The sequence below is a fragment of the Diabrotica virgifera genome, chromosome 3 (genome assembly GCF_917563875.1).
Source record: "Diabrotica virgifera virgifera chromosome 3, PGI_DIABVI_V3a".
In the NCBI taxonomy this organism is placed as follows: Eukaryota; Metazoa; Arthropoda; class Insecta; order Coleoptera; family Chrysomelidae; genus Diabrotica; species Diabrotica virgifera.
The window spans coordinates 106,427,368-106,446,021 of NC_065445.1; the positions used below are offsets into that span (position 1 = coordinate 106,427,368).

General features: G+C 31.0%; 1 protein-coding gene across 3 annotated transcripts in view; it reads left to right on the forward strand.

Moving 5' to 3' along the window:
- Window positions 1-18,654, forward strand: part of LOC126882018 (zinc finger protein 271-like) — an 89,913-nt gene that overhangs the window by 12,815 nt on the left and 58,444 nt on the right. For all 3 annotated transcript variants that reach the window (XR_007697080.1, XM_050646789.1, XM_050646790.1), the window contains exon 4: window positions 9,194-9,319. Coding sequence is in view for 2 of the 3 variants with exons in the window: in XM_050646789.1 (XP_050502746.1) it covers window positions 9,194-9,319 (126 nt within the window). In the remaining variant the exon portion in view is untranslated. The remainder of the gene's footprint in view (window positions 1-9,193; window positions 9,320-18,654) is intronic.

Sequence of the window (18,654 nt, forward strand, 5' to 3'; positions counted from 1 at the left end):
ATTTTCATGGATCCTGGATTGCCCCTGTACACTGCTGAGGTTTTTGAGACTGGTTTTTCAGATCACAAAGGCCAGATTGTCAAATTTGAGATTCAAAAAAAGGTTACAGGTTTTACTGAGGCAACTATGCTTATTAGGCCTATAACTGAAAAAGGTAAGAACATATTTTTCAACAAAGTATCGGAAGTAAACTGGGATTTTATCTATGAAGCTAACACTGATGTTGAATTAAAATTCTGTCACTTTATGAATATTCTTGAAAGTTGTTTTTTAGAATCTTTTTCACAAAAAAAATATAGAGTAAGATCAGACCAATCTGAAAAAATCACATGGTTTACAAATGACCTACAGGCAATGCGGGAACATCTAAAATTTTTAGAAGAATTTTATAGGCAACATAAAAATGATAATAACCATCATATACTTAAACAATTCAGAAATCAATATAAAAATGAAATTAAGAAAGCCAAAGTGAGGTCAAATGACCAAATAATATTAAATTCAAAAAATCCACAGAAAACCATGTGGAACATGATAAACAAATATCGAGGAAAATCAGGGTCTTCATTAGAAGATCACGCCAAACCAGTTCAATGATTATTTTTCCCAAATTGCCACTAATATAGTTAAAGACATTCCAAAATTAAATATTGACTTTATTAATAAAATTAATTATGTCAATCATACAAACACCTTTTCATTTCTTGAAATTACCTTTAATCAAACGAGGGATATAATAAACAGCTTAAAGAATAAAAATAGCCATGATATATATGGATTTAATGTTAACCTTATTAAAATGATTAAAAATATTATAAGCCGATCACTAAACTAATAAATCTATGCTTTAAAGAAAATAAATTTCCATCAGTCCTTAAAAAAGCAATTGTTACACCAATTTATAAAAAAGGGGACGTTAAGAATCCAGAAAACTATAGACCTGTTTCGCTGCTTCCAATAATCTCTAAAATTGTTGAAAAAGCTATGGCAGTACAAATAACCACATTTTTTGAAAATAATAACTATTTCTCAGACTCTCAGTTCGGTTTTAGAAAGGACAAATCCACAGTACTTGGCATACTGGACTTGGTCTCACATATTGTAGACTCCTTTCATAGGTTGCAGTTTAATACTGTTCTGTTTTGTGACTTGAGCAAGGCATTTGACTGTGTAGATCATGGAATGCTCTTGCAAAAACTCAAAAAATACAACTTCTGTCCTTACAGTGTAAAACTAGTTCAATCTTACTTAGAAAACAGAACACAGGTTGTGAGGGTCTCTGGGGTGTTATCGGGAAAGAGTGTTGTTAATATTGGGGTTCCCCAGGGCTCTGTTCTGGGACCCATTCTCTTTCTAATTTATATTAATGACCTTATGAGCATTAACACAAATGCAAAGTACACACTCTTCGCCGATGACACCACAGTGTCTTTTACAACTGATACACTTGGGGAGTCGCTTGAGGGTTCTATGTCTGCACAGTCAGTGACCAATGAATGGTTTTGCGTAAACCGATTACTGCTCAATGCAGCAAAAACCAACAGAGTTGTTTTTTCTCTCAGAGACACACAGAATGTAAATGATGGTATGAGCAGTGTCAGATTTCTGGGTGTATTATTAGATCCCAAGCTTCAATGGGGTGAACATATCAACAGTCTAAGTAAAAAGCTAGCAAAAAATCTGTTTGTACTCAGGAATCTGGCATCTAATGTTTCACATAAAGTCTTAATAACAGTGTACCATGCAATTTTTCAGTCTCATCTAGCCTATGCCATTTTGGTTTGGGGTCATTCAGCAGAAATATTGACAGTCTTTGGTTGGCAGCGTAAGGCAGTTAGAGTTCTTGCTGGTCTTTGGTGTAGGGATGATTGTAGGCAAGCATATAGGTCCCTAAGAATTCTCACTGTTCCATCTCTATATATACTTGAGAACCTAATGTTTATCAAGAGGGGAGTGGCGCACTTTGAAACCCATGAGAACATACACCAACATGACACCCGATATAAACACCATCTCGTGCCAGCCTACTGGAGATTGAGGAGGTGTCAAACTGGGCCAGGATACTGGGCTATTAAATTTTTCAACAAACTTCCAGATAGTTTAAAGTGTCTTCCATTAAATCAATTTAAGAGTACAATTAAAGATATTTTGTTAGAAAATGTTTTTTATAGTAATGAGGAATTTCTTGCATTTAAATTTTAGGATTTTATGACTTTAAGCAATGTCCATTGTTAATGTAATCAAATTTAATGTGATTTTAATGTTAGTATTTAATGTTATTAATACTCTTAGTCGTATTGTGCATCTTTTTAATTTGTATTGCGTCCAAATCTTTGTGTAATTTTATTTGACATGTGTTAAACACTTGTGTTATTGACATGAATAAACGAATCTGAACGAGTCCACAAAAAACACATATATCAAAGGACTATCTTAAAAATTAAAAATATGACCGAAAAAATTTTTCTGAAAAATAACTTTTGAATATCTAAAATCCAAAGTTTATAACGGGGAAATAAATAGTAGGGAAGAACTCCTTGACAGGATTGGAGACGCCTTCCAAGAAATGAAGAATAACCCTGAGGAGATTAGGAAGTCAGTCAGACAAATAACAAAAAGAGCAAGACTTTGCCTTTAAAAGGTGGTGGCCTTTTTATTTATTTATTTATTTATTTATTTATTTATATATATTTACGAGCAAAGCTCATTGCCATAAAACATTACAGAAGATATGAAGAACTAACAAAATATTACAAATATACGTAAAATACAATAAGATACAATAAACACTACGAAAATAAAGCAAGTCAAAAAGTAAAAATAACAGGTAAAGATATATAATCACAAGTTTAAAATATTCAAGAACATAAAACTAGAGGGTGCAATCCTTTAGCGTTTTTAAAAATCGCGAACTATCCGCAAAGAAATCCACACAATTGGAGCAAGCATTTGCCTGTCTAGAAACCCTCGAGATGAAAGAATTTGCAGTGAAGTTAGTTCTGCTGATGGGAGTATGAAACGTAGATCTTGAACGTGTGATTCTGGAGGGAATATGTAAACCTACTTCCTCCAGGAGCTCGGGGCAGTCGTGAATTGAATTTATAATATTATACAACATGTACATGTCCTTCTTTTTCCGTCTGCTTGATAAGGTGTCAATGTTAAGTTCTAGTTCAAGATCCATATAATTCCAGTCTCTACAGTTTGTTTTGAATGCGACGAACCTAAGGAATAGGTGCTGGATCCTTTCAATCTTACAGTTGTATGTCTCATAGGCGGGTGACCAGACGCAAGATGCATATTCCACGATTGGCCTCACCATTGCACAGTACAACAGTTTAAACGATCTCAACTGCCTAAAGTCTTGAAAGCATCTTTTAATAAAACCTAACAGTTGAAGCGATTTTGAGATGATATTGCTTATATGAATATTGAAAGATAGTCCAGAGTCAAGTGTAACTCCAAGATCTTTTATGGATGTGACTGTTGTGATATTTATATCACCTATTTTGTATGTGAAAGAGATAGGACTTTTCGAACGCGTGAATGAAATGTGAAAACATTTGCAGGAGTTGAGAACCATGTCATTGTTGCTGCACCATTCATTCAACCGATTCAAATCGGACTGAAGCCTTAAACAGTGTGGATTCCTAATGTGGCAGTAAAACTTAACATCGTCAGCAAATAAAAGAAATTTCGCATATTGGAAACAGTCTTTTATATCGTTAATAAAAACATTAAACAACAAAGGTCCAAGATGAGATCCCTGCGGTACGCCCGAAGGGACAACTATTTCGTAGGAAAAATAGCTGTAGAGCTTGACGATTTGTTTTCTGTCCAGAAGATATTCCCTAAGCCACAGCAGAAGTGAACCATGTATCCCTAATCGCTGCAATTTTTCTAATAGAATATTGTGATTAACTCTGTCGAAAGCCTTAGAGAAGTCGGTGTACAGGGCGTCCACCTGTAGTCCTTCGTCCAAGGCGTTCAGTAAGAAGTTAGTATATGTCAGCAAATTGAGTTCAGTTGACTTATGGCGCCTGAAACCAAACTGCTGTTCCAATAGAACACCGTTCAAGGAGGGCTTAAGGAAATCGCAGACAAGTGATTCGAATAGTTTAGGAATAGAGTTTAGGATACTAATAGGTCTATAGTTGGACACAAAACTTTTGTCACCTGTTTTGTGTAAGGGCAATAGGAAACTGGTCTTCCAAACATTTGGAAAGCTTCCACTAGCTAAAGACTTGTTAAAGATGAGAAATAATGGCCGAGCTAAATTAAATGCACAGTACTTGAGCAAGCTTGATGGGATGCCATCAGGTCCCGGGCCTTTAGAAGGATTGAGGTTACACAATTTAGAGTAAATGTCAGAGATGGATAGTTTACATGATGATAGGTTTAAGGGTGAAGAAGTGATGTCTTCGGGGAAATCAACAACAACAGAGGAGTAAACTGATGAAAAGAAATCAGCAAATAAATTCGCAATATCTTTACCAGATGAACTAGTTTTACCGTTGTGAGATAACTCAGAAGGAATTCCATTTGATTTTCTTTTGTTATTGATAAAAGACCAAAACTTATTCAGACCGCCGGGAAGAGAGTTTTCAGTAGACAATGTAAAGTTGTAAAGTTTTTGAACAATTACTATAGTTTTGATAAGATATTTTTGAGAAAATTTTTTCTGTTTTTTTTTTAATTGTTAAGATAGTTCGTTGATTACATAAAGTTATGTATTTTTTGTGGACTCGGTGAATATTTGTTATGAATGATTTGACGCCATTATAAAAAAACACTGAAATGTTAACATTGTACCAATTTAGATTAAAAAATAACGGTATTAATTAAAATTAAATCAAATTTAATTTTTTTACTTCGAGCTCTCGCAATCCACATTTTTCAGAATTCAAATTCAAAATTTTACCAGAAAAATCATTTTTTCAATCAATTTAGGTTTTCATCCTCTTTTCAAATGCAAACTCCATTTAAAAAAAAAATAATGTACAGGGTGTTTTTTGGGGTCGGAATATTTTTCCAATATGTTTTAATCCAGCACTGGATTTTTTAGTAACTGTAAATAAATGAATTAATTGGACGCTTTAAACAATATTCGGTGTTAAATATAAAATAAATATACAGTGTGTTTAACAACTTGTAAGTCGTATTTTAATTTTTGAAGTGAAAACTTCTTTAGGGACGTTGTGCGATTTTTGGATAGGGGAAAAAGCATTGAATTTGCGACCGTCATCGCTTATGCTATATATTATATTATGTGTATGTGTATATATAAATTGTGCAGAGGTATTTAAATTTAAAATAAATGTAAAACCTATTTTAGGATGGGGAAAAAAGATTTATTTCGTGACCGTCATCTCATCGGCGAAATAAATTTTGTATGTGTCAATATTATGTGTATGTATACATAAATTGTATAGAAGTATTTAAATTTAAAATAAATGTAAAACCTATTTTTGGATAGGGGAAAAAGGATTTATTTCGCGACCGTCATCTCTTCAGCGAAATAAATTTTGTACGTATATTTATTATGTGTATGTATATAAAAATTGTGTAGAAGTATTTAAATTTAAAATAAATGTAAAATCTATTTTGGGATATGGAAAAGAATTGATTTCGCGACTGTCATCGCTTCGACGAAATAAATTTTGTACCTATATTATTATAATGTACGTATAATAATAGTAATATTATTGAAGTAAAAACTTCTTTAACAGGAGCGTCATTTGAAATTTTGCTAGGGGGGGGGGCAAACATTATATATACAATACATTATATATGCAAACATAATACAAAATTGATCTATTTTTTGTAAATTTCAGTCATTTTCAGGGTCAGGGGGGTAAATGCCCCCTGACCATATCAAATGACGCCCCTGTTCTTTAAGGATGTTGTGCACTTTTTAGATGGGGAAAAAGTATTGAATTAGCGACCGTCATCGCCTTGGCGAAATCAATTTGTGAAGGTAAAAGTTTTTTAGGGACATTGTGCACTATTTAGATGAGGAAAAAGTATTAAATTGGCGACCGTCATTGCTTCGACAAAATAAATTTTTGAAGTGAAAACTTCTTTAGGGACGTTGTGCATTTTTTAGATGGGAAAAAAGTGTTGAATTAGCGACTGTCATCGCTTCGGCGAAATAAATTTTTGAAGTGAAAACTTCTGTAGAAACGTTGTGCCCTTTTTAGATGGGGAAAAACTATTGAATTAGCGACGGTCATCGCGACCGTCATTGTTTCGACGAAAATAAATTTTTGAAGTGAAAACTTCTTTAGGGACGTTGTGCCTATTTAGATGGGGAAAAAGTATTGAATTAGCGGCCGTCATCGCGACCGTCATTGCTTCGACGAAATAATTTTTAAAGTGAAAACTTCTTTAGGGGCATTGTGCTCTTTTTAGATGGGGAAAAAGTATTAAATTAGCGACCGTCAATTCTTCGACGAAATAAATTGTTGAAGTGAAAACTTCTTTAGGGACGTTGTGCCCTTTTTAGATAAGGAAAAAGTATTGAATTAGCGACCGTCATCGCTTCGACGAAATAAATTTTTGAAATCAAAACTTCTTTAGTGACGTTGTGAACTTTTTGGATGAGGAAAAATATTAAATTAGCAACCGTCATCGCTTCGACGAAATAAATTTTTGAAATGAGAACTTATTTAGTGACGTTGTGCACTTTTTGGATGGAGAAAACTATTAAATTAGCGACCGTCAGCGATTCGGCTAAATAAATTTTTGAAGTGAAAACTTCTTTAGGGACGTTGTGTACTTTTTGGATGGGGAAAAAGTATTAAATTAGCGACCGTCATCGCTTCGGCGACATAAATTTTTGAAGTGAAAGGGACGTTGTGCCCTTTTCAGATGGGGAAAAGTATTGAATTAGCGACCGTCATTGCTTCGACGAAATAAATTTTTGAAGCCAAAACCTTTTTAGGGACGTTATACACTTTTTCGATGGGGAAAAAGTGTTGAATTAGCGACCGCCATTGCTTCTGCGAAATAAATTTTTGAAATGAAAACTTCTCTATAGACGTTGTGCACTTTTTGGATGGGGAAGAAGTATTGAATTAGCGACCGTCATTGCTTCTGCGAAATAAATTTTTGAAGTGAAAACTTCTTTAGGGACGTTGTGCACTTTTTAGATGGGGAAAAAATTTTTTAGTTTGCGACCGTCATCACTTTGCCGAACTAAATTTCGTACGTATATTATATTATGTATGTATGTATTGTATTATGTATACATAAGTAGCATAGAACGTACGCAACGCGTATATAATATAGCTATAGCACTTTTTTTGGATGGGGAAAAAGCATTGACCTCGTAATTTTTATAATGTAAGAAGTTTTCACTTCTGCCGGTACTCCCACGAGTGCTTTAATTTTTTTTCTACTTCGAGCTCTCGCAATTCGCAAAATTTCAGAATTCAAATTCAAAATTTTACCAGAAAAATCATTTTGCCGAAAATTCCAAGTATACCACTAAATTTTTATAAATTGTCCCTGCTTTTCCTATTTTATTGTTTATTTCTTTGTCTATTTTACCATCTTCTTCAATAATGGTACCTAAGTAGTTGTAGCTGTTTACTTGTTCCAACACTTGTCCTTCTACATTAATTTTTTATCACTTTTTTTGTAGTTGCCATAACCATTGTTTTACTTTTATCGGTGTTTATTTCCATGTTCATTTTTCTTAGTTCTTTTATATAAGTGTTTATTATTTGTTGCAGTTTCTCTTCCGTGTCAGCTAACAATACCACATCATCTGCAAATAGTAATTCTTGTATTTGTACATTGTTCATTTTCCATTTTCCCAATATCGTGTCTTTAGATTTCTCCTTGCATTGCTTTATTGCGTCATCTAGTACCATTGAGAAAAGCTACAGATATGAGATTCTTGAGAAAAATAGAAGGGGTCACACGAGGAGACAAAATAAGAAACGACACAATAACTCAAGCTCTAAAGATAAAACCCATAGAGACAATTATAGGGGAACGACAGTTAGGATGGTTGGGCCACATCCATAGACTAAACGACCCAAGAATAACGAAAAAATTATATGAAGTCAGAGTACAAGGGAAAAATAAAGTAGGTCGCCCAAGAATGAGATGGGAAGAACAAGTTAGACAAGAAGCAGAGAAGAGAGGACTGCAATGGAGTATGGCAAAACAATTAGCTCAAAATAGAACAGCATGGAAAAGAAGTATCAAAGAAGCACCACAAGATTAAAACATATGGACAGAAAGATGGGTCAAATAAGTAATTTATATTCATTAAAATTGTATTGTTAAAATAAGTATTGTATAATTATTAAAATGTATTGAAATGTAGATATTGAACTAGTTGTAAACAGCCCAACACCGAAAGGTACGAATGGGCTTAACTGATTAAATAAAGACCACTAAATTTAGTTTTTTATCCTCCTTTCAAATGCAAAATATATTTTAAAAAAATTTAATGTACAGGGTGTTGTTTTTGGGTCGGAATATTTTTTAATCCGGACCTGGATTTTTTACAATTTTAAATAAATTAATTGATTGTACACCTTAAAGCATATTTGCGTGCCAAATATCAAATATACAGTGTGGTTAAAAGTTAAGAACCACATAAGAAAATGGCAAAATAGATAAAACACCCAGTATCTTTGTTATTAATGAAGTAAGACCCATTAAGTATGGTATTTTTGAGACCGCTTAAGTGTCCTCTTTCTACAGTTAACGTATGTTACTTTCCCAATGAAACACCCTGTATTAGAGTTTTCACATTGCATTTATGTATTTACTCATTCGTTGGTCAAATTTCATAACAGTAGGTACTAATTAATAATAATAAAATTTTTTGGTCCCATAAAGATTGCCTTTCTTGGACTATTAGTATTATTAATTGTTCAACATCCATTTTGTAACTATGCAGCCGAACACCACAAAACTATTAAATACAATCGACTTCTCGTACGAATAATCGCAGAAAAAACAAATTATGTTGGTCGCATCAGAAAATCGTATGAGTATTAAATATTTGTAAGTAATGTAACCGTTCATATAACATTGTACGCATTTGTTTCGTTCTGATGATTTAGTATGTATTCTTACGAATTCGTACAATCGGTTTTTTATACGAACTTGCATCCAATGTAACCGCCGCCTTATACAATTTATAATGAAATAAATAACTTCTTTTCGTTAGATATGGAAATAAAAACTGAAATTAAGAATGAATCCCTTGAGGATAACCAACAATATTATATAGAGTATCAGCCATCCACGTCCCTAGATCTGGAAGACTTGAAGAATGAATCAGAGACAGACTCAGGTGAGGAAAATAAGTAAAAATGTATTGGCGATGTTAAGTCACAATGACGACCTCTCGTGGATTTCGGCAGAACTAAAATTGAGGGCGTTTTTCTTTTATTGACCTGTGATAATGAGGGCTTTTAATGTCAAATCATTACCAAATTATATTTTTACAACTTGGTGGCTAAAATAACATTATTAACATGGAATCTTCACGTTTCACTAAAGGTTGCCGTCGATGTTGTATAGAAACTTGTAAAAAAAATTTGATGATGCAGTATAACTGCGTTAACGTCCAGTTAAAAAAACGGAACAAATATTATGGATCGAAGCTTGTAGTTTAAGCAAAAATATCAAGTATTTTTATATTTGCAGAGACCACTTTAAAAAAGACGATTACATTACTGCAGGTAATTAATTTATATTAATGATACTTATCTTTATATTAAGCAGATATGTACACAGTGTTACTTATTTAGATCAAAATCCTTTAAAATTAATATCTTTAACATCGGGAGGAGCTTTGTTCAAATCAATACAATTGTCTCAAATAATAGCCTAATAAAATAAAAAAAAATCAAAATGTAATTCCGTACACGTTGGAATAAATTTTATATTAAAGTTTAGGTGAATACAAAAGATATTTTCAAAAAAGTATCCAAATCATATGATGGGATCATTGCTTAAATAATTAAAAAGGGGTCATTTTTGCACAATATTTACTTTTTTAACTGCTGAGGTAATTTACATTTTAATGAAGGTCTTTAGGATTTTTTTCTACAAAGCTGAGGGATAAATCGTTTACCCAAGGCTTAGTAAATTAAATTTGATCCCCTATTTATTTAAATAATTATATATAAAATTTAAAAATTAAATTTGCAAAAAAATATTTGCGTTTTAACTAAGCACTATAAATTGTTTTATTTAATAGTAGAAGTTGCGCTATGTTACCAGTATTAGGCAAGAAAACATTGGTTAAAAAATATTTAATAATTTATGAGATATTTAATTTGTTTATTAAATGTTACTATATTTTCAATTGCAAAAACGCGGTTGTTACCAAAAGAATATAAATCTGTGTAAAACCTCATTACTTTTATTTTTATGTATATTTTCGATAAATGACTTGATAAATTCAAATTTCAATTTAACTCCCCTCTAAAATGGCATTTTAAAATTGTTCTAATTTGTTTATAATTTGTTTTTTAATATCGTCGCGGGGATTAAACATTTTGAAATGCTGTTCTGATAATCGGGCTCCCGGGAATTTTTCACTAATTAACAAATTTTTTTGTCGTTTTTTCTTCTTTCTTGTCCTTATAGTAAAAGATAGTTTTGCTTATAGAGGCGGTTTCATTAAGCATGTCCAATCTCTGAGTTGTAGATTCTAGGCCTCAAAATATTAAGATATAACCAAAATCGGCTTAATAAAATACGGCTCTTTATTGAGTTACAAGGTGTTTTATTTAAAAATAAAAAAAAAATATTTTTGCTCAGTATTTTAAAACTATTCGATGTATCCTTTTCATACTTGATAGAAAGTGTAAGTACTATACACCCTATGAAATTATAGTAAATACAAGTTTCCGGCTATTACCAGAGGCGTACGACAGGGGACAGTAAACGGTTGACCCTTCCCAAATTCTACGCCACTGGTGAAATTGTCATTTTAGCACAATTTTTACAATACAATACTCTCTTTGTATATAACATCCTCTTTATTCGTAACGATAAAGTCATTAGTTTTCGATATATTTGAAGTTAAACATGAAACGGCACAGTTATTTAGTTATTTTGATTAATATATGTGCCGCTTAAGTTTTAGTTTCAAATATCTCGAAAACTAATGATTTTATCGTTAAGAATGAATAATATACTTTTTAGTCTTTAACTTTAATCAAAATAACTGTGCCGTTACATGTTTAACTTCAAATATCTCGAAAACTAATGTCTTTATCGTTACAAATGAAGAGTAAGTTATTTACATAAAGAGTATTGGAGAATCTAAAAATTGCGCTAAAATGGCAATTTCGCCAGTGACGTAGAATTTGGGAAGGGTCAACCATTTGCTTTCCCCTGTCGTACGCCTTTGGAAATAGCCGGAAACCTGTATTTAACATAATTTCATAGGGTGTATAGTACCTACACTTTCTATTAGGTACGAAAAGGATACGTCGAATAGTTTTAAAATACTGAGCAAAAATAATTTTTAAATTTTTAAATAAAACACCCTGTAACTCAATAAGGAGCCTTATTTTATTTAAGTGATTTTGGTTAAATCTTAATATTTTAAGGTGTAGAATCGACAACTCAGAGATTGGATATTCTTAATGAAACCCCCTCTATAAGCAAAACTATATCTTTTACTATAAGGAAAAAAAGAAGAAGAAGAAAAAACGACAAAAAAATTTGTTCATTAATGAAAAATTTCCAGGAACCCGATTATCGGAACAGCATTTCAAAATGTTTAATCCGCGCGACGTTATTAAAAAAACAAATTAGAACAATTTTCAAATGTCATTTTAGAGGGGAGTTAAATTGAAATTTGAATTTATCAATGCATTTATCGAAAACATATTTAAAAATCAAAGTAATGAGATTTTAAACAGGTTTCTATTCTTTTGGTAACAACCGCGTTTTTGCAATTGAAAACATAGTACCATTATTTGATAAACAAATGAAATATCTCAAATTATTAAATATTTTTTAACCAATTTTTTTTGCTTAATACTGGTAACATAGCGTAACTTCTCCTATTCAATAGAATAATTTATAATGCATATTTAAAACGCAAAAATTATTTAAATAAATAGGGGGTCAAATTTAATTTAGTAAGTCTTAGTTGAAAGATTTGTCCTTCAGCTTTGTAGAAAAAAAATCTAAAGACCTTCATTAAAATGTATGATCCCCTTATATGATTTGGATACTTTCTTGAAAATATCTTTTGTACTCACCTAAACCTTGATATAAAATTTGTTCCAACCTGTACGAATTTACATTTTGATTTACATGTAGTGTAATAACATGTAATTTTATTGATTGTTTCATCTACAATTTCGATAATGTGATTCTTCGTTTACAGTCACAGCGTATTCAAAATTACCTAAATCTTCAGACATATCGTTTTCAGAATCAACATTTTGATTTTGTTCAATCACAGCGGCTTCAAAACCATGTTATTAATTTTATATTAAGTTGAAAGACTGATAGGTTTTGTACACACTTGAAATGAATGAAAGAAGTGAAAGAAGTATATTAAAGTGTGTAAATGTATTTTAATTTCCTTAGCTAAGCGCTTTCGACATAAAAGTCATCTTCAGAGCTAATGCTACAATAAAAAGTTAAAACAATAAGTAAAAAGATGTTCTAAGTACAAAGTTTTTTAACTTACGTCAATATATAAAAAGTACCGGCTACTTAGGATTGTATTTTCTTGCATCGCATTAAGAAATTTGTAATTCAGGTCCACTGTACAACTCCGGCTGATGAAAGCTAGTTTTAATTTTTAGTTTTTCTATGGTAAAACAATAAAAACAACCACTGGGACGATACATACATATAAAATTTTTTTCATGGTAAAGGTTTTACCCAACCATTTTGAAGTGATATGAGCTGGCGACTGACTGACAGTGGTTGATTGTACGTTGGATTTTAAATGTTTCATCTGTCCGGTGTTGACATCTGACAGCTGACATTACAAATGAATGAAATTTTTAAATAATTAGTTTTAAAAAGAATAATTGAAAAAATTGATGAACAAAAATTGTACCTTAGATGTCTGTACAATACAATAATAATAATTTAATTGCCTAAAATTATCTACCAAACTGAGGGCCTGGTGGCTCAAGACATAATATATACAATGTGTCATGACAAAGGGAAGAAGATATTTTGTTTATAATAAAAAAGAAGATATGAATAAAATTCAATTTGTTAATTCTGAATGATATTGTTTATTCAAAATTTTTTTCCATCCCTAATATGAAGTATTTAGATCTTAATTGTTTCTTGTTAACAACTTTTGTAGTTGAGCATAAAAGTTTTCGAGATGAAATTGCCCTGTTGTATGAATATTATAATAGTATAATATTTTGCATATTATGTAGAATTATGCAGGTTTTGGTAAAATTAATGACCAAGATCATTTGAATGATGAAAACCTGCATAATTCATAATAAAACCTAATTTTACCAAAACCTGCATAATTCTACATAATATGCAAAATATTATACTATTATAATATTCATACAACAGGGCAATTTCATCTCGAAAACTTTTATGCTCAACTACAAAAGTTGTTAACAAGAAACAATTAAGATCTAAATACTTCATATTAGGGATGGAAAAAAATTTTGAATAAACAATATCAATCAGAATTAACAAATTGAATTTTATTCATATCTTCTTTTTTATTATAAACAAAATATCTTCTTCCCTTTGTCATGACACATTGTATATATTATGTCTTGAGCCACCAGGCCCTCAGTTTGGTAGATAATTTTAGACAATTAAATTATTATTATTGTATTGTACAGACATCTAAGGTACAATTTTTGTTCATCAATTTTTTCAATTATTCTTTTTAAAACTAATTATTTAAAAATTTCATTTGTAATGTCAGCTGTCAGATGTCAACACCGGACAGATGAAACATTTAAAATCCAACGTACAATCAACCACTGTCAGTCAGTCGCCAGCTCATATCACTTCAAAATGGTTGGGTAAAACCTTTACCATGAAAAAAATTTTATATGTATGTATCGTCCCAGTGGTTGTTTTTATTGTTTTACCATAGAAAAACTAAAAATTAAAACTAGCTTTCATCAGCCGGAGTTGTACAGTGGACCTGAATTACAAATTTCTTAATGCGATGCAAGAAAATACAATCCTAAGTAGCCGGTACTTTTTATATATTGACGTAAGTTAAAAAACTTTGTACTTAGAACATCTTTTTACTTATTGTTTTAACTTTTTATTGTAGCATTAGCTCTGAAGATGACTTTTATGTCGAAAGCGCTTAGCTAAGGAAATTAAAATACATTTACACACTTTAATATACTTCTTTCACTTCTTTCATTAATGTTATATAGCTACAAATTTGTAAAAATAAACAATGAATATTTTTTCGCACGTTTGAAATTTTAAAATTTGACAACGATTTGACATTAAAAACCCCGTTATAGCAGGCCAATAAAAAGAAGAAAAAAAGAAAAACAGCCTCAATTTTAGTTTCGTCGAAATGCACAAGAGGTCGTCATTGTGACTTCGTCAATAGGTAAACTCTGTTTGCTCAACTCAGATTTATTTTGACATATTCAGAGTAGGAAACATACAACACAAAAATTCCTACCTTACACATTATCAGCTCAAATACAATTCTGAGGTCGTATTTTCGAATCCATTCGAGCATGTTTCACGTACAAAATTGGAAGAAATTCACTTGTAATCCAGTTTCTGGTTTTTTTGCAATACTTTATTCAAATACTACAAATTTTTTCATAAACGGCCACTCAATTGGGTCAGAACCATTTGAATTTTGATGCTCGTATACGAATTAAACTAATAATTATTGTCATGTCAGTTGTCACTGGGCCCTTGTATGTCAGATAATATATCATCTGATACTTCTTAATCGTTGTATAGAATATTTTTATATTGAATTTACATGTTCACGTCTCAATAAATTCTATCTGCTCTTTTTTTATTCGGCCCATACTGAACCACCATTTATTTCATGTCCTTTTTTACTCCTTTCAGCTAATTTACAAGAAACGAATTGTTTTAGATGACAAAATCACCATAAAATACATTAATTAAAACTGTCAATTATTCTTCTTTTTTATTATTTAAGGTTTGGTTGTTAAAATTTGCAGTGCTGCTGGCTTAAATTCTTGTTGTGTATGTATAACGTTTCGAAGGACATCCCAAAATATACATTTAGATTCGTATACAAAATTTTTCATTTTAGTTAACTCGAGTAACAAACAGTAACAAATATTTGAAAATATTACATATTTTATATATTTTTTAATTTTTGGTTGAGCTACTGACTTTAATAACATAGAAAATGTTGGGAGCTTTTAAAACGAGAAATTTCCAATGAAAAGGTCACCAACAAAATTGTTTTGATTGACAAACTAATATGTCATTGGAACCACAACGACATATTGAAGCAAAGTGAATTTAACTGCATCCAAAGTACACCAAGACGGGTACAAGCAGTAATCCAAGCTAAAGAGGACTCAACAAAATATTAAAACATATAAATATGTGATATTTTTTATTGCTGTTTATTATTAAATATTAATATAATATATTTAATAATAAACAGCAATAAAACAATTCAAAATACCCCATATTTATATTAGTGCAATCACAAGGTTTTCACCTCCGATTTCGTTGAAGCTCCATCGATTTTAATGAAAATGGGTGAGTAGTTAGAGGATACCTCAAGGAACAAAGGTGACATGATGCCAACTTGCGCTTTTTCCCTGGCGGTGGATGCCACTCCTTCTCGGGGGTGAAAATTATTTTGTTAAAAATAATTTCATAAATCGATAAAGGGATAAATCCTAAGCAAAATTTGTTATATAAAGTTATTAATATAAATCAATACTTTTTGAGTTATTAAAGACCAAAGATTTTATTTCTTCATAAAAAATGCGTGTTTTAAAGCTGTTTTGCAAGTATGACTCAAAAACTATAAGCTTTTTCAAAAAAGTTATTATGTATTACCAAAATTGAAGATAATAAAAAATTAAATACACTCCTCACTTAAAGAACTAAACTAATGTGTAATTGAATGATATTTTTTTCGACGAGTACTCAGATATAATTATTCAAGCTTAAATAACGGGAAAACGATGCATTTTATAAAATATACCTGTTGTCTTTGTCAAACTACTTCTGAATACCTATCAAATTAGCTCTAGTAGAAGTTAATAGCATCAAAATTAAGCAAGTTATGATGAAAATAAGAGAACCCTTTCGAATTTTTTAGGAAAAAGTGAAAAATAAAACATACGCCTTTCCACAAAAATTAAAATTTATATTAATTCTAACAAGAATTTCTTTATATTAGCATAATAACGATTTCAACAATTTTGACCGGTTTAGAATGCATATTTTCGAAAAAAATAATAATTTAAAAACAACAGAATTTTTAAAATTATCGTAATTTTCATTTTCTTTTGATAATAACTCCAAAATTACTCATGCGTAAAAAATGATATACACCCAAATTTTAGTTTTTCCTGTATCAAATATTTTACCGGTTTCACTATTTCTGTAAGGTCAAAAATAAATGAGATAGAAACGTTTAAAGCTGAAATTTTGCTGCGAGAACCCTGCAACCGGGGCAATTTAACCCTTTATCTTTCGTTTCAAAAGATTAAATTTAACATGGTTTAATAGCCCTTGGAATTAACTTTCAAATGGTTTTTAGGTGAACCTGACATCTTACAAATTAACGGAGTTATTAAAAAAAAATAACATTTTTTGGAGCATAAATATTAATGCTATCAACTTGTTCGGGGGCTCATTCGATAGATATTTCTAAGTAAATGTTTAATAAGTTTATGTTATAAAATGAATCATTTTCCCGTTATTTAAGCTTGAATACTTAGGTTTGGGTACTCGCCGAAAAAATATGCATTCAATTACCTATAACTCACTTTTAGTTAACATTAAAAGGTTTTTCTAGTAAGGAGTTCATTTCATTTTTTATTAGCTTCAATTTTTATATAACAAATTTTGCTTAGAATTTGTCCCTCTATCGAATTATGGGGTTACTTTTAATAAAACAATTTTCAACCCGAGAGGGGGTGGCATCCACCCCCAGGGTAAAAGCTCAAGTTGGCACCATGCCACCTTTGTTCCTTGAGATATCCTCCAACCACTCACCAATTTTCATGCAAATCGAAGGAGGTTCGACGAAATCAGAGGTAATAGTTCATATCCACCTTCAGTGACTCCACATATTTTTTTAATATTCTGTTGATTTGGCAACTTTTTACCACCAGTACCTATCCTGGCATATTTCAATTAAAACAATCTTTTTGGTGACCTTTTCGTTGGAAATTTCTGGTTTTAGAAGTTCCCAAACATTTTCTATGGGACTAAGGTTAGGAGCTCAACGAGATATTAAAAACAAATATCTAATATGTATTTTCAAATGTTTTATTGCTGTTTATTATTAAACATATTGTACAGTTGGAAAAAAGAAAGATTACCCATGAACGATCACATCAATCACTTATTTTGTATTTGCTGTCTTTTTCTATAACAAACGTTTGTCCTTTATAGAAAAAGACAGCAAATACAAAATAAGGGATTGATATGATCGTTCATCGGTAATCTTTCATTTTTCCGACTGTAGCTAATGTATAACATCAACATTACATAACAAAATTAATTTAAAATTTTTTTAAACAAAATGTACCTAGTGGAATAGTTGATTTTTGTAAAAATTCATAGGTGGTCATAATAATTTAGCCAGGGACTGTAATATATATTAATATATAATCCGATGTGATGGGCCACACGAGACAGATGAGGATAACAATGAAATAAAAGAGCCACCCGCTAACGCACAAAATTAACAACATGAACAACAACCACCCACCATAAACGAGATTTAAGATATTATTGGAAAGGGCCTAGCCGGGTAAGATGATGAAAAGTGCGCCCCCAACTCGATTCGAATTCCATATAGGTCACCGTTTAGCATATGTAGTGAAATTCACTTTCTGAAATTTTTAGCCCCCTAGGTGGTCATGTGACCCACCTAGAGCCTAATTAGGGTTTTTATGTTTTTACTAGCGAAAAACTTTAAATAAAACAGTTGTAAGATTTAAAAAGTTATGTCCGAATTTTTTTTTTAATTTTTGGCGGGAAATTTAAATTTTAGAACGATTTTAAAATTTTAAATGAGTATAAAAAAATAACTAAGACATTCGTTTTCACGAAAAAAATATATAACGTGTACTTTTGCATAATGTTTCATCCTGAGTTTTTTCAAATTTTAAATTGGTGAAACGCACCTTTATAAATAAAAAACCGCATTTTTTCGTTTTTTATTTCGTTATTTGATACAATTTTATACATATTTTTCAAAGAAGGTAACACGGTCACTAGAATAGGTAAAAAACTAAAAAATAATTGGGGTTTGCTTAATAAAAATTTTTTGTAGCCCCATCCGTTTTCAAAATGGAAAACAAAATTTTATACATTTTTTACGATTTTGCCGAAACTACTGGCAACATTGTAATAAAACTTGGCGGGTTTTAAGAGGTAGTTATTGTGCATGTTTTGACATACAATTAAGGATTTGATATTCATCATTGGCGCGCATAG